At 38.9% G+C, this 26,368-nt stretch overlaps 1 protein-coding gene across 4 annotated transcripts in view; it reads right to left on the reverse strand.

Moving 5' to 3' along the window:
- Nucleotides 1-21,373: 21,373 nt before the first annotated feature.
- LOC150080569 (PSME3-interacting protein) overlaps nt 21,374-26,368 on the reverse strand; it is a 102,201-nt gene continuing 97,206 nt past the window's right edge. For all 4 annotated transcript variants that reach the window (XM_090382054.1, XM_090382055.1, XM_090382053.1 and 1 more), the window contains one exon: nt 21,374-21,847. In XM_090382054.1, coding sequence (XP_090238180.1) covers nt 21,534-21,847 — 314 coding nt within the window. In that variant the 3' untranslated portion in view covers nt 21,374-21,533. The remainder of the gene's footprint in view (nt 21,848-26,368) is intronic.

A 26,368-nucleotide genomic window follows, 5' to 3' on the forward strand; every position in this document is an offset into this window, starting at 1 on the left:
AACACCTCAATCACATCTCCCTGCAGGTGCCTAGTCTCGAGACACTGCAATTTGCAGAACTGAAGCCTTTCTAGGTACGAGCACTCTTTTGTTTGCTTCACCAGTCTGGTTGCCCTTCTCTGCACCCATTCAAGCAGATCAAAATCTTTCCTAAAGTGAGGTATCCAGACCTGTATACAGTACTTAAGAGGCAGCCTAACCAAAGCGTTATACAAAGGGATAATCACCTCCTAATCCGTGCTAGCAAAGTTTCTGTATATCATTGACAAAACTCTATAAGCTGTCCTGGCAGCATGACTGCACAGTTACCCCCAGTTCTTTTTCATTTTTCACTACCCTGAGTGTAGTAACATACAGTTGCTTGTTACATTGGGATTACTGCTACCAATATGCAGTACATTTCATTTGTCAATGTTAAACTTCAACTGCCATTTTTCAGCCCCAATTCTTTTTCATTTTTCCCTACCCTGAGTGTAGTAACATACAGTTGCTTGTTACATTGGGATTACTGCTACCAATATGTAGTACTTTTCATTTGTCAATGTTAAACTTCAACTGCCATTTTTCAGCCCATTGACCCAATTTTCTTAGACCTTGCTGCAATAGCTCACCGTAATTACTGTTGTTAACCACCCAGTCAATCTTTATACCTTTGGAAAACTTAGACATTAAGCTTGATATACCTTCATCAATATCACTGATAAATAATTAAAACAACATTCGGCACAGCACTGAACCCTGGCAGATTCCACTAATAACATCAGTTCATGAAGAGAGCCCATCGGTAACCATCCCTTTATCCATAGAAGTAACTTCCTCTTAATGCCACACTGCTCCAATTTGTACAGCAGTTGTTTATGGGCAACAGTATCAAAAGGCCTCCTGAAATCTAAATATATATCAAAATTATTATTTATTTATTTTTTTTATGTAAACCCCAAACACGAGAGGTATTAGAACCTATAGTACTTAGTACCGTGCTTGGGTTGGAGGTTGAGAAGACGAAAGAAGATATTTGTTGACATTCGACTTGAACTTCTGTAGACAGTAATTTTCAGAAAATACGTATGAAGGAAGGTTGTTCCAGAAAACAGCAGTTGAATGAATAAATGAGGAAGATGAAAAGTTGGGTCTGTGAGTTTGAAGTTGGACTGTAAATGCATGATGGCTGGTGGCGGCACGTGTTTCGACCGTTTTGATAGAGAGAGCGGGAATTATAGAAGCCAATTCAGAAGAACAGTGCCCATGGAAGTATCTGTAGAAGAGGCATGCAGCAGAAACAGTACGTCTATGAGAGAGCGAGTGGAGAGATTCTGTTAGAGATGAATCATTAATTAACCTAACTGCCCTCTTCTGAATGGAATCAAGAAGCCTGAGAGAGGTTTTGGGGGCACCACCCCACATGTGGGAACAATATTCCATGGCAGGGCGGATTTGCAATTTATACAGAGTGAGCAGCTGTTTGGAAGAAAAGTAACGCCGAGAGCAAAACAGAAAACCAAGTTTTTTAGATGCGGAGGAAACAATATTTGTAATGTGCTTGTGCCAAAAGAGATTAGAAGTCAGGGTAATCCCCAAAAGAGATATACAATTTTTCCTAGAAATTGGAATGTCACTAAACATAAGCATAGGAGCAGAAGAATCCTTTTTGCGAGATATAAGACAAGACTGAGTTTTAGAAGGGTTGAAATCAACTAAGTTGTCTTTGCCCCACTGGAGAATTAACTGAAGATCGGCATTTAAGGAATTGGTAGCAGATTTTCGAGAAATTGAAGCTGATTGAGCAGGACAAGGTTTCTCAAAATGGAAAGTGGAATGCAATGTGCTATCATCGGCAAAACTATGGATAGGATTTCCAGTCAATGGAAGAAGGACATTAATATACAAGAGGAAAAGAGTGGGGGAAAGTACTGAACCTTGGGGGACACAGGCATTAGTGGAGAAGTTAGAAGACAGAGAGCCATCTACCATCATCCTCAGTGAGCGATCACAGAGAAAACTGGATAACCAATTACTAAAAACAGTTGGCAAACCATAAGATGGAAGCTTGTTTAGAAGAACTTTATGCCAAACACGATCGAAAGCCTTTGAGATGTCAAGAGCAACTACTTGTGTTTCCACGAACCTTTCCATTGAATTAGTCCATAAATGGGTAACATAAGCAAGAATATCACCAGTGGACAGACACTGACGGAATCCATACTGGCGATTGTTGACCAGATGGAAGGTTTCTAGGTAGTCTAAGAGTTGGCGGTTAATTGATTTCTCCATTACTTTAGAAAGAGTAGAAGTAATTGCAATGGGATGATAATTGGATGGGAGGGATTTGTCACCCTTTTTAGGAACTGGCTGGATATGAACAAATTTTCAAGCAGAAGGAAAAACACCTTTGGAATAAGAAAGTGAAAAGAGGCGGCAAAGAATAGGAGTAAGTTCAGGAGCACAGGTTTTGAGAACAAGTGGAGAAATACCATCAGGACCTGGAGCTTTCTTAGCATCAAGATTCATCAATATCCTTCTGACATCGTTTTGACGGAAGACCACAGGAGGCATTGAATGGAGCGTGTTGGGAATGGTGGGAGGAGTTTTACCAAGATCATTAATACATGAGTTGGAAGAAAAATAGGATACTACCAGGTCAGCTTTATCCTTGACTGAAGTGGCAACAGAACCATCTGGTTTGGACAGAGGTGGGAGCAGAGTTGCGGCCAATGGCTTTGGCAAGAGACCAGAATGCTCGGCTACAATTCGGACAAGAAGAAACTTTTCTACTCTTAACCTGTTCAAACTCTAGTTTGGACTGTTTAATGACTGCTCTACAATTGTTGCGAGCTTTCGTGTAGGCAGAAAATGAAACTGGAGAATAAGAAACAAGCCAATTACGATATGCAACATTCTTCTCTTGAACAGCCTTAGCACATTTATTGGAAAACCAAGGTTTAGTTAAAGGACGAGATTTTAAAGTGGAGTGTGGGATAAAGGATTCCATTTCTGCAAGAATAATTTCACTGACACGATCTGAGCAAACGTTGACATCAGAAGTTTTGAAACAGTAATCCGACCAAGGAAAAGAAGAAAAGAAATCTCGCAGGTCATCCCATTTTGCATTCTTGTAATGCCAAACAACACGAGGTTGGGAATAGCCATGAGGTAAAGGTTCCATTGGAGAAGAGACTGAAGTGCCTAAAGGACCTCTCACTTCGACCGTGTACTTAGAAGGGTTGTTTGTGAGAAAAAGATCAAGCGTATTGGCTGTATGATTAGGACTATCCGGTATTCTTGTAGGTAAATGAACAATCTGTGCAAGGTCATTAGTAATTGCAAAAGCCTCAGCATCTCGACCAGCTGGGTTGGTGTGACTAGAAAACGGAAGCCAGCTGGAGTTGTTAAAATTAAAATCACCAAGGAAAATTACCTCACTGTTAGGAAAGTTGGACTGGAGAAAGTCAAGTTGCAAAGAGAGGAAGTCAAAGAGCTCCAAGTGATTAGTGAAATTGGGAGAACGGTAGTGACAACAGATGAATTTGACACAATGAGGTAGAGAGATTTTAAGCCAGAGATCAAAGAGAGGAGATTCCAAATTGCTAAGTCTCTGACAGGGAATATTAGAATGGACATATGCACAAGTACCACCTTTGAGGCGAAAGGAATCATACAGCGAATAATTTGATCATCTGAGATGAGCAGTATTTGAATCAACCGATAACTGAGATTCTGTCAGAAAAAGTACATGGGGTTTGGCAGACTACAAGTGGAAATGGACATCGCTGAGATTAGAACTGAGACAAATGTATATTTGTGAAATGAATAAGGAAGTGCTTGGGAGGTTTAGATCTTTTCGCAGATAAGCTTGCTCTATTAGTTTGACAATTCATGGTGTATTCAATAGTAAGAAAAAGTGGGTGGGGCATGCTGTATGAAGTAATCAAATTTTTGGATATGGCATACATAGGGTAAGAATATACCCAGATCTTTGACATAACGTGGCCTCGACAATGCTCTCCGCATACACACTACTCGGATTCCTTCCAGTCACTATCTGGCAGAGTAGAGGTAACAAGATTATACAATAGCTGATCCGGAAGGCTCCTAGACAGTTATCAATAGGTTCGGTTCGGTGTACTAACTAGCGGCCGGCCTGCGAACACCATTTTAGAGCTGTACACTCGAAATGTAAGGAATATTGGATCTCGCCACGATGTTTGTTATAACCTCAAAAGTCATCAATCATACTGCATGATGGAAGTGATAAGGAAGGTTTGGCCGGAACTTCGCTCTAGAGACTAAACATGGGTTCCACCACTTCAAGCCTCCAATAAGCAAAGTGGTGGTATTGCACCAGTTGATGAGAGTCATCTACCACCTAGTACTGCCTGGTAACATAGAGGAGCGGCATTCCTCCATGTGGTGTGGGCGCCACACCTCGACCCCTGCTTACGTTGGTTCACACCTGGGTGGTCACTCACCCTGTACTTTTGCATGGAGGTTATACCCAGGATTAGCATTAGCATTAGTAGAGGCATATGATGCAAGAAAGCAAGCTTATGCAGCATCAGCCAAAAAAAAAAAAAAAAAAAACCCTTCCACTTCACTCCTCTGTTTGTTCGAAATACCTGTCCAGCTGAGCCTTAAATTTATTTAGGCTATCAACTTCCACAACAAGGGATGGAAGTCTGTTCCACCAACCAACTACCCACTGGCTAAAGGCAAATTTCCACACATATATCCTACAGCTGTCTTTCCTCAATTTGAATTTATGCCCTCTCAGGTGATTATTCTGAGCAAGAGGCAGTATCCCATCAGCATTGAGCACGCTCAAACCATTCAAGGCTTTGTACACCTCTATCAGATCACCTCGCCGGTGCCTAGTCTCCAGACACTGTAATTTGTAAAACTTAAGCCTTTCTTCGTAAGAGCAACCCTTCGTTCCATTCACTAAACTTGTTGCACTTCTCTGTAGTCGTTCCAGCAGCTCTACAACCTTCTTGAAATGAGGCATGCAGACCTGTATACAGTACTCAAGGTGTGGCCTGACCATTGCCTTATACAAGGGAATAATCACCCCCCTATCTCTGCTACAAATTCCTGCATATCATTGATAATACACCATGAGCTACTCTCGCAGCACGTCTGCACTGCTCAGAGAACTTCATATCTGCCTGCACAATTACCCCCAGGTCCTTTTCATTCTCTACCACTGTCAGTGTAGTACCACATAGTTGATACGTTGGTCTGGGGTTGCTGTTTCACATATGTAGTACTTTACATTTGTCAATGTTAAACTTCATTTGCCACCTCTCAGCCCATCTGCTCAAGCTTTCCAGATCCTGTTGCAGCAGCATAGCATCAGTAGCGTCCTTAACAACCCTGCCAACCTTTGTATCGTCTGGAAACCTGGACATTAAGCTTGATATACCATCATCAATATTATTTATAAATACAGAAAACAACAATGGACCCAACACTGAACCCTGAGGGACTCCACTAATAACATTAGTCCACGATGAGCAGTGTCCATTAATTACCACTCTCTGTCTTCTGCCACTCAACCATCCCTTTACCCATAGCAACAATTTGCCATCAATGCCACCCTGCTCCAATTTGTGCAGCAGTCTTCCATGTGCAACAGTATCAAAAGCCTTTCTAAGATCCAAATACAGTGAAACTTCTCCTAACGGACACCTCTCGTTAACGGACATTTTCAAATTCCCCAACTCACCTCCATTGGTTTTAACGTGTTTGCAGCTTCTGTCTAGCGGACATTCTCTGTAACGGACGCAGACAGGCAATCTGCACTGTTTCGTTTAGATTAGCACTTAATTTGATCTCCCCATAACAGACAGCGGGCGAGCTCACGGCCCTTTTTCTAGGAACTTTTCTTCCATGTATTGCCTCAATCGTGTGTTTATTTTCTATTTCCGATTCTCTGAATTTTATCAAGGTTTACGTGGCGTTTCTAAACCCTTTTTCAAGAATTTTAAGGCACGTGTAAAACTTCTGATGAATTCGGTGTGTGCAGGGGGGGGGGGAAATTTGGTCGGCCTTTCGTCTTTCCAGTTTCAGTTTTCAGTTTTGTTCAGTGTCGTGTGAAGTGTACAATGTCTTCTCGTAAACATTTAACTTTAAAAGATAAAGTCGAACTCATTAATGCGTATGATCGGCAAAAAAATAGTGTTCGCAATCTCGCTGCAAAATTCAAAATTGGAAAGACGTAGGTAAGCGACATCCAAAAGAAAAAAAATGAACTGCTCAAACAATTTTGGCAACACGGAAATGATCATGATCAGGTTCAAAAATCATTCCCGAAAACTGTTGGACTTCAAATTGACAATGTTACGTATGAGTGGTTTTGTCGCGAATGTGCTAAAAAAATTCCCATTAATGGGCCTATTATTAGGGAAAAGGCTTTAGAGGTTGCGAAATCTATGGGAGTAAATGAGTTCAAAGCTTCTGTGGGATGGCTAGACAAGTTCAAACTCGGCATAAAATTTCTTGGAAAACCGTAAGTGGTGAAGGTGGATCTGTTGATACTGGGGTTGTAACAGAGTGGACCATCAAATTGGAAAATTTATGTCGTGATTTTGAAGCTAAGGATATTTACAACTGTGACGAAACCAGGTTGTTTTTTAAAGCTCTTCCTGAAAAAACAATGACTCTAAAAAACGAAAAGTGCCAGGGCGGAAAAATTTCTAAGGAACGCTTGACTGTACTATTGTGTACAAATATGCTGGGAGACTTTGAACAACCTCTTGTTATAGGAAAACCACAAAATCCTCGTTGTTTCAAGGGCATAAAGTTGAATCTTTTGAATGTTGACTGGAAGTCTAATAAAAAAGCGTGGATGACACGAGATATCATGAGCGAATGGATAAGTCACTTTAACCAAAACATGATTCGTCAAAACAGAAAAATTATTCTTTTCATGGATAATGCTGCATCTCACCCGCACATTGAATTGTCCAACATTCAAATCGTTTTTCTGCCACCAAACACATCTGCAGAGTGTCAGCCCTTGGATCAAGGGATAATAAAAAATTTTAAACTTCACTACAGAAAACGTGTTTTCAGACATCTCATTGCAAACATGAACGATGTAACATGTGCGAGTGACCTTGCAAAGAAAATCAGCATCCTAGATGCGATTCAATGGATTTCCTCTTCAGTAAACGCAATTAGAAAACAAACTGTCGTGAACTGTTTTGTAAAGTCTGGCTTCTCAAACGCAAAAATTGAAGTTGTGAACGGCAATGTGGAGCACCAAGAAGAACAAGAACTTCAACATCTATTGATAATGTACGACACTTCAGCTACAAGTGACCCTGGCTACAAAGGTATAGACTCGAACCTCACTACAGAAGATGGTGCTCTAGATATCAACGACATTATCATTGATATTTTTCTAGAAGTTCCTCATGAGGATGAAGAAACGGAAGGAGGGTCATTCTGTCGAAGAACATATTAACGACGAACCACCGATGAAATAGAAGAAGCGCTCATACAAATCAATCGTTTTAAAAATGTTTTTCGCTGCTGAAGAAGATACAGAAGGACTTTCGATGGTTTCTTCACTCCAAACAAATGTTGAAACAAAATTATCAGCCGGAAGAAGGTGCAGAAGAAAATATGTGATTACTGTATGTATTTTTCTTAAGATAAAGTCATAATATGCATAGCACAATTGTATTATATTATTTACAAAAGTATTGTGCAAATCTGTATATAATTTAATTTAATTTTACATTAAACGTTTAACGATTTTACTTTCTCTCTTGTGTATGTAATTGTATATTATTTACAAAAATATTGTTCAAATCTGTATATATTTTAATTTAATTTTACATTGAACGTTTAACGATTTTTCTTTCTTTCTTTTTTTTTTTTCTCCCTCAGACTTCTTGTTAGCGGACACTTCTCTCTAACGGACACATTTTCGTTCCCCATGGCTGTCTGTTAAAGGGAAGTTTCACTGTATATAATATCAAAGTTATTCCCTGCATCCAATTGTTTTGTGACTACATCATAGGTATCCAATCAAATTGGTCAGGCAAGACCTTCCTTAACAAAACCATGCTGTGTCTGAGCTATATTGAATTCTTGTCAAGATGATCCTGCCGTGCTTCTTTAACCAGTGCTTCAATTAATTTTCCTGGAACAGAAGTTAACCTCAAGGTCTATAATTACTTGTGTCAGCCTTTGATCCTCCTTTGTGAATTGGGGTTACATTTGCACATCTCCAGTCTGTGGGTACCTCCCCTGAAGAAGCTCTCATAATTATGGCTAACGGATTGCTTACTTCCTTTGCTGCCTCCTTTAATATAACTGGATAGATCCCATCCACCCCAGGTGCCTTTCTTGTATTTATCTTCAACAATTTCTCCTCCACTTTACTCTCAATTATTACAAGATCATCTAGCTCGCTGCCACTGTTTACTTCAGCTATGGCATTCTCCTTCCTGAATAACTCCTCATGTGTGAATCTAGATGCAAAATATTGATTTAGTTTGTTAGCTACCTGAGCAGGATCATCAACAGTTGAACCATCGATATCAAGTGGACCAATCTGATTCATCCCCTTCCTTCTAGAGTTTACATAAGTAAAGAACTCCTTGTTGTTTTTCTTTGCATCCCTTGCCAAAGATTTCTCGTAATCTGCCTTCGCCTGCCTAACCTCCTTTGTAACTTGGTTACAGATCAACTTATATCTATCATAGCCTTATGTGTCACATGTTAATTTATATGTATCCCATGCATTTTTCTTCTCTGCCGTATGTCTCATTAGTTCACCTGACATCCATTTAGGCCTAAACCTTGAACAGTATTTCTTAGTTGGTAAAGCCTAGTAATTTCCAAGATAAGTTCTTTGAATGCTTCCCATTTGAATTTGCTGTTGATAACATAGTTGGTCCCACCGTAGTCGCCTTTACGAAAGCAATAACCCTTTCCTTTACCCCTGATGGTAGTTACCTCCTTGAGTAAATCCCACTTCAGCACACTGTGATCACTGCCACCTAGTGGTTTCTGTATCTGCAGATTCTTAATGCATGAAGAATCACTACTGATAATCAAATCAAGAGTATTGATCTCTCTTATTGCCTCCCGAACATGCTGATTTAGAAAACAATCATCCAATAAATCCACAAAAGGCTTGCTAGTGTGTGAGTGACAAACCCACAAATTCCAGTCAATATCTGGGATATTAAAATCCCCCATTATAAGACTCTCTGATTTACTGGCCCATTCTATTTCCCTGTACAGTTTCTTATTATACTCATCAGAGTCATTAGGCCTATAGCATACTCCTACTGTCAATTTTGATCTCCCAATGCTTATGTCACATCAAACTGACTCGACACTGCACTGTCCAGCGATGCCGACTGGCTTCACTTCCTTGGATTTTATGTTTCTTAACTAATAGCATAACCCCTCGTCCTTTCCTATCCTGTCTATCCTTTCTGTAGACGTTGTACTCCCCAAATTCCAGTTCTGCATTACTTATATCTGTGTGACACCACATCTCTGATATCCCAACAATATCCGCCTTTGATGCTTTGAGCAATACCTCAAATTCATCAAATTTATTTACCAAACTCCTAGGATTGGTGTACACGCAAGTATACATGCACCTGTTCTTTTTCTTAGCTACCGTAACACAACCGTGTTTACTTGTACCCCAATGACTCCCAGCAGTCTCTGAAATATCCTGTATCTTATTTTCCAAGTTGCTGCTCATTCCAATCGAAGCAGTGCAAGAATCACTTTCACCTCTGCCAGTGGCTACTGTTAATCTATTAGTCCTTGTATCCCCCTAATCTAGCAGTTTTGCGACCCACCTAACACTGCCTCGATAGAATCAGCAAACATTTTTGCATCCTTTCTATTTAAGTGTATCCCCTCCCTGTAGAAGCAGTCTCTTCTGTTAACAAGTACAGACCAGGCTGAAAAAAATTCTACCCCTTGAGCCTTGCACAATCTTTCCTGGGCCGAATTGATCGACAGGGGTCTCATCATATACTCCCTCCTATCGTGTCTGGGCAGAATTGCAGACACTTTGAAATTCAACCCTAATTCACGGCTTTTTTTCACCAGTGACCTGTACTTGTTAAGTAATTCCACCGGTCTCCTACTCTTAATATCATTAGTGCCAACGTGTACAACTATATCACCTTTTGTGCCCTTAAAAGATAACATCCGCTCTACAACTAACAGTCTATTATTAACAGTCCCACCATTGTGAAGGTGCAAGCAGAGGATTTCGCTGTCACAGACCGTCCGGACTTCGCCGAAATTGGGTCCACTTGACTTGAGTGTCACCCGAATATCAGTTCCATCAGTGTTTTAGACTCCCAGATAGCAAGTGCAGCTTGTCTGGCAAATCTGAGAGAATGTCTGTGACAACCTCAAGGACCAAGTATTATGTTTTGCATCCTGTCCCTTTGTCACTGCATTAGTGTCCAATCAAATTGGTCAGACAAGATCTCACATAAGAAATTCGTGCTGTGACTACAGTATAATTGCATTCCTGTCCAGATGGTCCTGCATTATTTTCCTTGGAACACACATTAAGCTAATAGGTCGGTACTCATGCCAACTTTTGATTCCTCTTTACAAACGGGGGATATATTTGCACATCTCCAGTCAATATGGACCTCCCCTGAACTAAGCATGCACTCGTAATTATGGCGAATGGTTTGCTCACCTCCTTTGCTGCCTCCTTTAATATAATTTGAGTCTCCATCCACTTGAGTTGCCTTTCTTATGTTTAGTTTCAACAATTTCTCTTCCACTTTCCTCTCAGTTATCACAAAATCATTTAGTTCCCCATTAGAGTTTGATAAATTTCTGGCATCTCTTCCCATGAAGAATTCCTAATGTGTGAATGCAAAATGCCTATTCAATTTCTCAGCAACCTGAGTAAGGTCATGAACAGGTAACCCATTGGCATCAAGTAGTCCAATGATTTAACTTCTGCCTTCTACTGTTAATTAGCATTAGGATTATTAGAGGCATACAATACAAGAAAGCAAGCTTATGCAGCATCAGCCCCCCCCCCCCCAAACCCCTCCATTCGTTCGAGATGCTTGTCCAGATCAGCCTTAAATTTATTTAGGCTATTAGCTTCCACAACAAAAGATGGAAGCCTGTTCCACCAGTCAACTACCCGCTGGCTAAAGGCAAATTTCCGCACATCTATTCTACAACTAACTTTGCTCAATTTGAAACTGTGCTCCCTCAGGTTCTTAGTCTGAGCAAGAGGAACAATCCCATCAGCATTCAGCTTGCTCAACCCATTCAAGGCCTTATACATCTCAATCAGATCACCTTGCAGGTGCCTACTTTCCAGGCACTGCAATTTGCAGCACTTAAGCCTTTCTTGATAAGAGCACCCCTTTGTTCTCCTCGCCAATCTTGTTGCCCTTCTTTGTACTCATTCTAGCAACTCTACATCCTTGCTAAAATGAGGCCTCCAGACCTGTAAATAGTACTCTAGGTGCAGCCTGACCATTGCCTTGTATAATGGGATAATCACCTTCCTGTCCCTGCTAGCAAAATTCCTATATATCATTGACAACACTGCATGATCTGCCCTGGCAGCCCGTCTACACTGCTCAGCGAACTTCATATTTGACTGCACAATTACCCCGAGGTCTTTTTCACTGTCCACTTTACTGAGTGTAGTACCACACAGTTGATACGTTTCTCTTCAGTTACTGCTACCCATATGCAGTACTTTACATTTGTCAATGTTAAACTTCAGTTGCCACTTCTCAGCCCATTTTCCCAACTTATCTAGATCCAGTTGGAGTAGCATACTGCCTTTACTGTCATTAACAACCCTGCCAACCTTTGTATCATCTGCAAACTTGGACATTAAACCTGATATACCTTCATCAATATCATTGATAAATATAAAAAACAACAATGGGCCCAACACCGAATCCTAGGGAACTTCACTAATAAAATTTGTCCATTGGTTACCACTCTCTGTTGTCCCCCACTCCAACCATCTCTTTATTCACTGTAGCAACTTACCCTTAATGCCATACCTCTTCAATTTGTACAGCAGTCTATCATGTGCAACAGTATCAAAAGTTTTCCTGAAATCCAAGTATATGACATCAAAATTATTTTTGGCATTTATTTCCTTTGTGACCACATCATAGTATCCAATCAAATTGGTGAGACAAGACCTCCCTTTAACAAACCCATGCTGTGCCTTACTGTAGTGTTGTCTAGATGATACTGCAACGCTTCTTTAACCAGAGATTCCATTATTTTTCCCCAGAACACAAGTTAAACTAACAGGTCTGTAGTCACCTATTGAACCCCCTTTGTGAATTGATGTTACATTTGCACACCTCCAGTCCATGGGGACCTCCTCTGAGCCCAAGGAAGCTCTCATAATTATGGTTAAGGGTTTGCTTACTTCCTTTGCTGCCTCCTTTAATATAACTGGATAGATCCTGTCCACCCCAGGTGCCTGACTTATGTTTAACTTCAACAATTTCTCCTCCACTTTGCTCTCAGTTATTACAAAATTGCTTAGCTCCCTGTCGCACTTGATAAACTTCTGACACTCCCCTCATTGAATAACTCCTGATGTGTGAATGTAGATGCAAAATACTCATTCAGTTTATCAGCTCCCTGAGCATGATTATCAATAGTCAACCCATCTATGTTAAGTGGTCCAATCTGATTCATCCCTTTCCTTCTAGAATTTATATAGGTAAAGAATTCTTTGCTGTTTTTCTTTGCACCCTTTGCCAAAGATTTCTTGTAATCTGCCTTTGCCTGCCTAACCTCCTTTTGTGACTTGATTACAGACTTGTTTATATCTGCCATAGGCTTCTGTGTCACCTGATACTTTATATGCATCCCATACACTTTTCTTTTCTGCCATGAGCCTCATTAGTTCATCTGACATCCATTTAGGCCTAAACAGTTGACAGTATTTCTTAGTTGGAATGAAAATCCTAGTATCCTCCAAAAGTAAGTCCCTGAAGGCTTTCCATTTAGAATTCAATGTTGATAACATCATCAGTTGATCCCACTGTACAGAATTTAAAAACTGTCTGAGACCTCTGTAGTCACCTTTACGAAAGCAAAAGCCCTTCCCTTTAGCCTTGATGGTAGTTACATCTTTAATAATTCCCACATCAGTACATTGTGATCACTGTCACTGAGTGGTTCCTTTATCTGCAAATTCTTAATGCATATTAATATAAGCAGCCTTTGCATTCTTTGGAAAGACTTCTCATAATCTGCCTTAGCTTGCCTAACTGCCATTGTGACTTGATTACAGACCAATTTATATGTACCATAGGCTTCTGTATCGCCTTATAATTTATATGTATGCCACGCATTTTTTTTCTCTGGCAAGTGTCTTAATAGTTCATCTGACATTCATTTAAGTCTAAGCCTTGAACCGCATTTCTTAAATGGTATGAAAAGCATAGTAGCTTCTATGAGTGCTTCCAATTTAGAATTTGCTGAAGGATTTTAATTATGCATAGGTACTGCACACACATCATTTCTACTATCAAGGTAGTTTTAATGCACTGTTTTAATAGTACCTCATATTGTGAATACCTTCAAAATGGCATCCAGCTCTAAGGCATTTAGGCAAGAAATATATTTTAGAATTTGCTGTTGGTCCCACTGCATGGTATTTAAAAACTGAGACCATGGTGGTCTCATTTACGAAAGAAATCTCTTCCCCTTACCCTTGATGTTAATAATATCTTTAAATTCCACATAAGTACACTGTGATCACTGCCACCCAGTGGGTCCTTTACTTGCAGATTCTTATCACGAAGAATCACTGCTGATATATCATACAACGATGAGCCAAAACATTATGACCAGTGATCGTTATGCAAATCGAAGCAATTGCAGGTGAACTTTTTTTTTTTTTTTTGTTGTTGGCGCATAGGCTTCTGTGGCCATAATGAACCTCCCAAGGTTTTTTCAGTACTTTGATCCAAGCCCGAGGCGGGAATCGAACCTGCGACCTTTGGGTTGCCAGACAGGCACTTTACCCACCCGGCTAGCCCGGTCGGCTGCAGGTGAACTACAGTGCGTGCGCAGGTCAGGACACAGTATATAAAACACCTGATACTGAGATCTGTTAATCAGTGTTACTTTTGTTCTTCAGATGGGAAAGGCAGCAGACTTAAGCGAGTATGACAAAGGCCAAATTGTAATGGCCAGACGACTGGGTCAGAGCATATCCGAAATGGCACGGCTGGTGGGGTGCTCACGGTCAGCCATGGTTAGTACCTACTGAAAGTGGTCTGAGGAGGAGAAACCCACAAACTGCCAGTGATGTGTTGGATGACCATGGCTCATCGATGCTCAAGGTGAGCGAAGGCTCTCCCAGATGGTACATGGCGACTGTGGTGCAATTTGCCAGTAATTGGAATGCTGGTGACAGGAGTATTGTGTCACAACACACAGTGCATCGAACCCTACTAAAAATGGGGCTGCATAGCTGCAGGCCACTCTTGAGTGCCCATGCTAACAATGGTTCACCGGCGACAGTGCCTACAATTGGCACGCGAGCATCGAAACTGGACCTTGAGTGATTGGAGGACGGTCATCTGGTCCAACTAATCATGTTTCCTGTTGCACTATGTGGACGGCCAGGTATGTGTGCGTCTAGATGCACCGTCGGCAAGGTATTTGATGGTGCCTAAATGCACCGTCGGACGAAAACAAGCCGGTGGCGGCTGTGTCATGCTTTGGGCAATGTTCTGCTGGGATACCCTGAGTCCAGTCATCCACGTGCCGGGCACTCTGACGTCTACCATTTACCTAAACATCATTGCTGACCAGATACACCCTTTCATAGCAACGGTCTTCCCCTCCTCTCTGGCTGTGCCATTTTTCAGCAGGATAATGTGCCATTACACACTGCCCAGATTGTTCGAAACTGGGTTGTGGAACATGAGGAAGACTTCCAGGTATTGCCCTGGCTTCCAAATTCCCCAGACATCAGTCCCATCGAGCATCTGTGGTTTGTGTTGGAACAGCAACTCTGATCTGCGGCATTTCAACCACAAACCTTACAGAAGTTAGAGGATCTGCTGGTTACATGTTGGTACCAGATACTACAAGACACATTTAGAAATCTGGTAGCATCCATGGCTCGCTGGGTACGAACTGTTTTGGCTGCACGTGGAGGACCAACATCATATTAGGTAGGTGGTAATGTTTTGGCTCATCAGTGTATATGCTATATAATAGCATTACCCCACTGCATCATCCATCTCTAGCAATCTCTCTTAGATGATGTCACTTGCCATACATGATTGCATCATGCCAGCAGCATACACACAAGTCCAGTATTCTGTGCTACTGCAATGTCTGTGTCCACAATTAAAACCACGTAGAAAAAGTGTTGCTGCTGCACTGAAATCAGAAGAACATTCTGCACATTAAATAAAAGGATTCACCGTAATCTGTAAACAGTGGCGCATTTATTATGAAAATTATCAAAAACTGGTAGCCTAAACAGAAAGAAAGGAAGTAAATATCCACAAATGTCTTGTGTAGCTCAGGACAGATTTATGATCCATCTGTGTGTACGAAGCAGATCCTCTTTGACAGATCTCAAAACAGCATGGGAGGATACAGGAGTAAAACCAAGTACTGCTACAGTATGTAGATGCACCCCTATGGGGGTTTAGGGGCACATAAGCTGCCAGGGCTATAGTAGGATTAGTAGCATATCGCCCAAGAACAATGCTACTTTTGACACAAAAAATGAAAGCCAAGCATTTAAAGTGGGAAAATGAGCATGTTAGTTTGAAGATCAGTGGAAATGTGTTATTTTCTCTGATGAACAAAATTCAACTTACATGGTTCGGATGGCCAGCAGACTGTTAGACAAAGAAGAGAAGAATTTCATCTGACTGTATTCAGAGCTTTGCCAACCCAGTGGTGCAAGTGGTGTACCACACCAGGGCGGCAGAAACTAAGAGGCCTTTATAAAGACCAATGTTCGGCAAACACTAAAAGAGACAGCAAAGAATAATGAGACTAAAGGTTCAATGTACTGAAGAATTTTTTTTTGTCGTTTTTTTATATTAACAAATAATGAATTTTAAATTTAAAACTTTTTTTTTTCAATATTTCTCAGATGTCTGACGGAAGGAAATGACTCTGGTTATTAGCATTAGTTGAGGCATATGATGCAAGAAAGCAAGCTTATACAGCATCAGCAAAAAAAAAAAAAACCCTTCCCATTTCACCCATCCAGTCACACTAAATGTTTGTCTAGTTCAGCCTTAAATTTATTTAAGCTATCAACTTCCACAACAATAGATGGAAGTCTATTCCAGCAATCAACTACCCATTGGCTAAAGGCAAACTTCCCCACATCTATTCTACAACTGTCTTTCCTCAATTTCAATCTATGCCCCCTCAGGTTCTTAATCTGAGCAAGCAGAAGTATTCCATCAGCCTGCTCAAACCATCCAAGGCCTTATACACCTCAATTGTATCACCTTGCAGGTGCCTAGTCTCCAGATGCTGCAACTTGCAGAACTTAAGCCTTTCTTCATAAGTGCACCCCTTTGTTCCTCTCACCAATCTTGTTGCCCTTCTCTGTAATCGTTCTAGCAACTCAACATCCTTCCTAAAATGAGGCATCCAGACCTGTATACAGTACTCAAATTATGATGTATGAATTATGCAAACAGTACTCAATTTATGAATACAGAAAAGGAAAAAAATGAAAAGTGACCAAATAAAAAAAAAAAAGAAAAAAGTTCGATTACCAGGTTTCTGGACATCCAGCCACGGCCAGGTCCACCGACTTTGATATTCTATAGCTTTACTACTATTGATGAAGAAACTGAAACATGTGAATTATCACCTGTCCAAGATATTCACACTCCAATTGCAAGTGAAGAAAATTTGGATGAAGAGGAAAGTGAAGATCTTTTGTCAGACAGACACGCATTGGGAAAGTCGAATTGATGTTATAAAACCCCTAGTACACAGTTTACAACAAATTGATGATGCTCTTTATGAAATATATTCAGATTGTGATAATAAACTCGATTTAAAGACAAAACATCATTCTCAGTCATGGTCAAATAAAATTAGATCTTTTAAATTCGTGTGCTCTACTATTATTTGGTTTGGCATTTCATCTAATGTAAATTTTTTAAGCAAATTATTGCAAAATACACAATCGGATATATTAACATCACTAATGCATTTAAAAATATTAAAGGAAATGATTATAAACTTTAGAACAGATGAGCATTTTGTACGTGTACTTGAAACTGCAGCAAAAATTGCTAACTCATTACAAATTGATACTAATTTTCCGAAAGAAAACTTAATGGGAAGAAAACATAAAAAAATTATTTGATTATGAATCTGGAGATGAATTTGTGTCAACACCAAAAGATAATTTTAAAATAAACTTCTTTTTTGCCATTTTAGATACTACAAGAAACACAATAGATGAATGTTTCGAGCAATTCAAGGTTTATAATAATTTTAAATTTTTTACAAAGTTTTAACAAGCTAAGTAAAATGTCAAAAAATGAAATTTGAAAACATTGTTCAGATTTAAAATTATAGTTATCAGATGCCACCAATGAGGAATGTCCAAAAAATATTATTGCTGTTGATCTTGCAAATGAAATACAAATTTTTCAAAATTTTATGTCCATGAATCAGACTCCACAAGAAATTTTAAAGTTTTAAATTCAAAAATAATTTAACCACTCTATTTCCTAATATATTTCATTAAGAATAATGTTAACAATGCCCGTATCAGCCGCTAGTGGTGAGCGCTCTTTTTCAAAATTAAAATTAATAAAAAATTACCTGCATTCATCATTGCATCAACAAAGATTAAATAATTTGGCAATATCTATAGAAAGTGATATTTGTGTTTCTTTAGATATAAAAAAATACTATGTCTGATTTTGCTACAGCCAAAGCAAGACAAATTAAATTTATATAATGTTTTGTTATTGTTTTATTATTATTATTTTTTATTATTTACATTTTTATTTTAAGTTTATATATAGTTTTATTTTATTGTCTACAGCCAAAGCAAAATAAATGTATTTTCGTTTTTTAAATTTATTTTTAACATATTTACTTCATCTATCATAATATATGCTGTTTTGTGTTTAAAATATAAAATTATATATTATTTTGGAATTTTTTTTTAAATTCCCCAAAAAAAATTGATATAAGAACAATTACCATGGGGGGCGGCAATAAGAAGTCTGCACCAGAGCAGTTATACAGCCTGACGTGGCCCTGACTGTATTGTCTTCACAGTGAAACATTCTGCATATCAAATGATATGGAGTTGTGTTTCACACAGAGGAGTTTGTTGTCTTGAATTTGTGAAGGGGACAGTGAATGCTGAGGTGTACAAGAACATTCTTGAGACAAAATTACTTCACAAAATTAGAGATCACTATACGATACTGGCAACTGAATTTTTCAGGATGACTCTGCTCCATGTTATAGAACCAAAATGGTAAGTACTTCATAAAATTAACAAAATTTTAAATTTATGAAATGTTGCACTGTTGATTAAATAAATATAATTTATTTTGCTGTCTTTACTGTCCACAGGTGCAAAAATGGTTGAAGGATAGATCAATTCGCACAATTATGTGACCTGGGAACAGTCCAGACCTCAATCTAACTGAAAATTGCTGGAACAAAATGGGTGGTTCAGTAATGCAAAAGGAATCAAAAAAGAGATGCAGGAGACATTAATCTGTATTTGGTACCATGAGATTTCCCAGGAATATATTCTGAACCTTCTCCAGTCACTGCCACGACAATGTGCAGCAGTCATCAATGCAAGGAGTGGGCTGGTGAAATAGTGGTGTGCATTTCTTTTTCGTTTTTTGGTTATATAGTTGTCTATCCTCCTAGCATGAGCAAAGTAATGAAAAAAATCACTGCTTCCATAGAATGTTTGCTATTATATGAACCATACATAACATGTTGTTGTTTTGGAGAAAAGTACTTATTTCACTGTATATTTACCCACAATGCATAGAAGTAAATTTTTCTGCAATTAATAGTTTCATATGTGTATTGTTATTATTTATGTTCTTTCTGCTATCTCTAAACGATTAGTTGCCAGTATAAGAAAAACAACCTAAAAATGAGGTGGTAGTAGTAGAGGCATGTGATGCAAGAAGCTTATAGAGCATCAACCAAAAAAAAAAAAAAAAACCCCATTTCACACAATGTTTTTGAGCACAATTGTATAACATCAAATTAAGAAAAAAGTGACATATGGTGTATTATTAACTAATCATTAAACATTAATTCGACTGTTTAATACTCAAATATCACTAAATGATTCTGAAAGTACAGCCCATATTGTACAGGGTTGTTAAAATTAAAATATCCCTACGTAGAGGGCTCTGGAGCGAGTCTAAGGCTCATACTGAAGAGAAATTTGGACAACAGGTACAATAAAGAATGCGTGCGGCATTCATTGGAAAAAAAAAATTAGTTACAAAATTTGTCACTGTATGGTGCGTAACTATCTTAGTTATGATTATGCAAATAGCTTACGTTATTTGCATAATTGTAAGTTATGCCACAGCACCACTACTCAGCTCTGCTGTACTGCGTTTCTTCAAAATCATACAGTAGATGTTTGCTTGCACTACAGCAGCAATGCAAACAACGTTGCAGTAAAAGGTGCTATTAGTGAAGCTGTACTACCAGAACAGCAACATGCAGCTGTGGCTATCAGAGAATTCCAGTGTCAGAAGGGCATAAGGTGTGGACCTATGACTGTTTGTGCTGTCTGCAAAATGATTGTGAAATTTGAAGTGACAGGACATCTTGGTGTTCATCCAGGTAGAGGTCGAAAACGAGTGGACTCCTCTGGTGTTGAAGATGTGGCTATGGCTGTAGTGGATTTATCAGGTCAATCTCCATGTGGTAGTGCAAGTGTGCCAGCTGTTTCTCGTGAAGTGGACATGCCTTATTCCACTGTAAGGCTAGTAATGCATCAGGTGTTGCAGTACTACCTTTACAAGATGCACATGCTACAACAACTAAAGCATAGTGATGCTGATATTCGTTTCACATATGCACTTCAGTTTCTGGTGCGAATGACAGTGGATATCACCTGGCCATGGAACATCCTTTGGAGTGATGAAGCCCACTTCTGCTTCAATGGACAAGTGAATATACACATCGCATTTGAGCAACAGAAAACCCTCAAGTTATCCAAGAGGTCCCGTTGCATTCTCCAAGTGACATTGTGGTGTGAATTTACGGCCACATTCATGATTGGGCCATATTTTTTTGCACAGGCAACACCGAAATGTTGGCACATTTTGCAATACCAGAGCTGCAACAACGTGGGTGCCTTCAGGATACCATATTCATGCAAGATGATGCACCACCCCACATCCACCGTTGTGTCCAAAGATTGCTAAGGCAACACTTTACAGATGAACGGATCATCAGCCATTGTTTCCAGACATCTAGGCTTACCCAGTCACCGGACCTCAACCCCATGTGACTTCTGGTTGCGGATTTTTTTGAAGAACCAGGCGTATCAGGAAGGATGTCAAACTCTGGCAGATCTGAAGCACAGCATTAGATGATATGTGCTGCCATGTTCCAGTTGACATGTTACGTTCTGCTGTAGAAAATGCTGTTCTTTAAATGGAAACTGTTGTTGACCAAACTGAAGGACACATTAAATAATTGCAGCACTGTTCAAGTAAATGGCAAGCGCATTCTTTACTGTACCTGTTGTCCAAATTTCTCTTCAGTACAAGCCTTAGAACTTGCTCCAGAGCACTCTACATAGGGATACTTTAATTTTAACAACCCAGTACTTTGCAAGTTACCACTACTACTGTTACCATATGCAAAAGATGTAATTATTGCAGAAGCATGTCAGGATGCACTCCTGTAGTCTTCATGCGTAAAATATGCTGCAGCATTGCAGCAATCTCGTGGAATTCTAGAGATCTCCCATGGTAAGAGTTGGCTTTCTTTAGTTCAATTTAATTTTAATTATTTTATTAGTTTTCTTAATTACATATTTTTCTGCATATACCAACAGCAGGTATTATCTGAAAAATAGAGAGTACATGCTACAGTTTCAAAAATAATTTAAACTGGTAGACAACGATTAATTTAACAGAATTGTTTGGTTACGATTATCCTACAAGAGAAGTGACTGGATACTTTGACAAAAGACTTATATAAATTCTACATTATAGATCCCCCCTCCCCTCCCCTTCCCTTCTGAGTAAGCCATTTTATGTTTTCACATCACAATGTTGATACAGGAAACTCCAACAATAATTATCTACTTTATTAATCAGTATCATTTCCACTGCAAATAGGTGTCTTAAAATAAAGAGTACAGATACAGTACTAATTGTACAGAGCATAAATAATTTTCAGTCCAAATTCATTGAATTTCAGAAAGCCAAATACTATTTCTATCATGGTTAAAAGAAACAGGGGTCAGGATTTTTAAAGCAAAGGATAAAAATTCCTCAAGAATGATTGTGAAATTGTTGCGTGCGGCCTCGCCTTCGGCCAATTAAATCATAGTCACAGTCTTTTTCTGCTTCACTATTTGATGAGTTATCAGAGTCACTGCTATCTGAATAAGCCCCTAGCCCTGGCAGAATTCCTAAGCAATGCAGTCCTCCAGTTATAGAACTTGATTTGTTTATAAAATTAGTTGGTGCTTCACTAGCTGTTGCATATGGCTGGCAATCAGAGGATGATATCAGTTTTCTCTGTGGAGAACTGTCACTATTATGTTCTTCATTACCTTCATGCTCAGCATTTTCTTGTGATCCATCTACAAGGAAGTACAAACATTAATATAACATAATAATAGCAGAGTTAAATTTGCATTTCAGAATCCATTGGTATAAAAAAAAAAAATCAATAAGCAATTTGTTAATCTTGTGAACCATCACAGAAAATTTCAAGGTCCTTTTGAGCTTGAAATTTTTTGTGAAATAAAAAAGTAGGTCACAGAATTTCTTGCATTCTGTTGGAGAAGTCAGTTATTAAGAGTGCAAGAAATATTAAAAACATAAATAAACTGTAACTCAAATCCAGCATTTCTGTATAAGCTGTTTAGATTAATTTTTCCCATTTGTTCAAGAAAAGTTATATTTTATAATCCAGTAAATAAATTAATAAATGTATTTAATCTGTAAACTATTTGTGGTAATACATTTTCTCATTTGTATGAGAAAATCACTACTCTGTCAAAAAAGTATGAAACAAAAAGAACAAAAGGTGGGGGGGGGACTCAATTTCACAGTTAGATCGGCATTGGACAAAATGATGCAAGCATAAGTCACATCAGCTATTTAAAAAAATATAGGTCACAAAATGCCAATCAGTTTATGAAATAAACATTCCTCTGCCATGCCACAATACTTGAGCAGCTGACTTGCAAAACTTCTGGAAGATAGGCAAAAGTAATTCTACATATCATTTGACAGATAAAGGAATGGTTGAGTGGGAGAAGACAGAGTGGTAACAATGGACACTTTTTTGTGGACTAATGTAATTAGTGGAGTCCCCCAGGTGTTGGGTCCATTGTTGTTTTCTATATTTATCAATGATATTGATGAGGGTATATCAGGCTTAATGTCCAAGTTCGCAGACGATACAAAGGTTGGCAGGATTGTTAATGACAGAATGCTACTCCAACTGGATCTAGATAAGTTCGGAAAATGGGCTGAGAAGTGGCAACTGAAGTTTAACATTGACAAATGCAAAGTACTGCATATGGGTAGCAATAACCCCCAGAATAACATACTAAATGTGTGGTACTACACTCAGGTAGTGGAGAATGAAAAATATCTGGGGGTAAGTGTGCAGTCAGATATGAAGTTCTCTGAGCACAGTAGACAGGCCACCATGCCAGCTCATGCGGTTAATTACAAGGGCATCATCAGACTCGAGAGAGAGAGAGAGATTCCTTTGGATTGGAGAAGTGACAATGTATCGAAAATACATAAAGATGGTTCTAAGAGTGAAATTGGTAACTACAGAGCAGCTAGTCTGACTTCAGTGGTAGGAAATATCTTGGAGGTAATGATTAAGAGTGCAATCCACGGACATTAGATAGAAATGGCATTCATAAAGGCAGGCAACATGGTTTATTAAGGAGAAAATAATGTTTAACTAACCTGGTAAGCTATTACGACACAGTTACTCATGAACTGTATGTAGAGAACAATCTCAACATAGTTTATTTTGATTTTAGCAGGCAACTGAGTTAGTTCCTCACGAGAGGTTACTATATAAGCTGCAAAATGTTGGAATTACTGGAAAGATTCTATGATGGATTGCAGGGTGGCTGCAGGGCAGAAGGTAGAGGGTTCTGATTAATGGATATGCTTCAGACTGATGTAATGTCAGAAGTGGGGTCCCCCAAGGAATTGGTTCTTGGACTATTGTTGTTGTTTCTGATTTTTATAAACAACATTGACAAAGGGAGAAAGAGGACACGATGTCAAAATCTGCAGATCATGTAAAGATTTGGAGAGTCGTTAATAATCAGAGTGAGTGTGTGTGTGTGTGTGTGTGTGGCACCTCCGTTGCCAGGTGGGCAGGAACAGCAGTGTGTAGCACACACTTCTTGATTAGACCGGGGTTCGAGCCCGTGACCACCAAATACGGAGGATGCGGAAAGGTCAGGGAATGACCACCGCATATCCCTGGAGCAATATGGCCTTAGTTGCTAATGCTCCTAAAAACCAAATAACAAACAAACAACAATGATCAGTGTCAAACAGCACTCTTTCAGGAAGATTTGAACAGGCTTCAAGAATGGTCAGAAAAGCATCAGCTGTTTTTAAAGCTACAAAATTCAAGGTCTCACTCACACTTGGGGAATAAAAAAAAAAGTAAAGTGCAGCCATTATCAACCCACTGCAGGATGGAAGCCTCCTCAACAAATCATGCTGAGGGAAATGGACCATAATCTGCCACGCTGGTCCAGTGCGGGTTGGCAGATTGACCGTATTCAGCAGTCAGGGGCTTGAACCCCGGTCTACTCAAGAGCGTGTGCTACTGCACTCCCGCTCCTGCCCACTCGGCTACGGAGGCCTTGGGGAATAGTAACCCCAATTAACTTATACACTTGGTTCTGTTGAAATAAAAACAGTAGCATTGTTGTTATGGGGGTTTAATGGCGCATAAGCTGCTGTGGCTATAATGCACCTACAGTAGCAGTAGAAAGGTATCAGAGATTTATGATACGGACAGATATGAAGTTCTCTGAGCAGTGTAAACAGACAGCCAGGAATGCCCATGGTGTTGTATCAATTATTTATTGAACAATATCCTGGAAAAATAGGGAGTTATAATCCCATTGTATAAGGCAATTGTAAGACTGCATTTGGAATACTGTGTCCAAGTGTGGAGACCTCACAGAAAAAAAGACAATGAGCTCCTTGGAAGGGCAACTCACATGATGACATTGGCAAAACGGCTACAGAGCTTGGCATGCAAGGATCTTAAAGGAGACCTGACTGAGGTTTATAAGGCTCTGAGAGGGGTTAGTAAATTGAATGAAGGTGGAATTTTCACTATTATAAAGAATTCAAGAACTAGGAACCATAACTTCAAATTACGGGGGAAAGGGTTTAGACTAGATTGTAGGAAGTTTTCTTTCAACCAGTGAGTTGTTGATTACTGGAACAAGTTACCTCTGCAGGTTGTTTAATGATGACAGTTGAAGAAATTCAAAGGTCAATTGCATAGTTTACCTATGAGAGGAGAGAAGCACATAATTTGTAATTTTTTTTTTTTTTTTGGGCATTATCATTGTTCATACACTATACCCTAATTAATTCTAAGTTCATGGAACCAAAATGTGTCCATTTAGAGTTAAAATTGCTTGAAGAATCTGTACAAATTATAAACATAATTTGTACAGACTCTTCATCAGATACACATACTACTTCATACAGCATTAATTAACTGAGAACACTTTTTAACCAAATACTATTAATAATGTGTAGAACTTTAGTAATTATTAATAATCTTTTAGTTTTGTATTAATAATTTTTTTATTTTCATATTAATAATCTTTTAGTTTTGTTGTGGCAGGCATTCACGAGTAAATAGTTAACGTGTTAAATTAGACAACATGAAAAAGATAACAATTATACTGTTTGAGAAATTCAATAAATTTCTCATGTGACAACAAGATTGTTAAGTTTTGTTTTTGTAACTGTTACTAGTCACAGTTTGATGGATGCAAGCTGTATATCATCATTCTTCTCTTTCTTGGCAATTCCCTTCTACTTCTGACTCTGACTCAGAGTAATTCAGAATTTTTTTTTTTTTTTGGCTGGTGCAGCATAAGCCTCAGACTTCCTTGCACCACATGGCTAATAATGCTAATAATAATATTAATATATTAAAATAAGCATTATATTGTTTATTATGTATAATAGTACATATCCACTGAAGAGAAAGAGTATCCATGTCATGGGATACCACTTGCTGTTTAATACTCATAATCCATGCAAAAAAAAAAGGAAAAACATTTTATTTTGTGTTATTACTTTCTATAAACTTTCTAACTAAGTGCAACATGCTCTTGTTAATTACACTGTCAGCCAGTGATAAAACTGATGATACCATAGAACAGTACCCATTGTTTCTGAGTACAGCTGAAAAAATGTTTGATTACAGTTGAGAAATTTAACCTAGGCTGTGTGGAATTAAATATACAGCAGCAGACTCTCAATATTTACCGGGAAGCGGATTAACCGGGACACTTCAAGACTCCAAATTAAAAAAAAAAAAAAAAAAAGAAATCGACCAGAAATCATAAAATTCAAATAATAACTAGAATTTGTATAAACAGATATTTTGCAAGTCGTAAATAAGCGACAAGAAGCGGCGTTATAAGTCGCCATTGGGAGATTAATGTGCCTATTACCTTGCAACCTCTCATCTGGTGAGTATAGGCTTGGCACACCCAGGGTCTAAGCTGGATATCATCATTCTTCTCTTTCTTGGTGATTTCCTTCTACTTTTGTCACTCACTCACTCACTCTCTCTCTCTCTCTCAGGGTAACTAGGGATTTTTTTTCTTTTTCTTGGCTGGTGCAGCATAAGGGCTCACATCTGGTGAGTATGGGCTTGGCACACCCAGGTTCCTGTTCCTGAGCTGGATATCATCATTCTTCTCTTTCTTGGTGATTCCTTTCTCTCTCTCTCTCTCTCTCTCAGGGTAAATTGGAAATTTTTTTGGCTGGTGCAGCATTAGCCTCAGGCTTCCCTGCACCATGTGCAATAATAATAATAATTTAAGTTCTTTTCATAAAATTTAATTTTGGCC

Source organism: Mastigoproctus giganteus, chromosome 9, assembly GCF_048544385.1.
Source record: "Mastigoproctus giganteus isolate SK-2022 chromosome 9, ASM4854438v1, whole genome shotgun sequence".
In the NCBI taxonomy this organism is placed as follows: Eukaryota; Metazoa; Arthropoda; class Arachnida; order Uropygi; family Thelyphonidae; genus Mastigoproctus; species Mastigoproctus giganteus.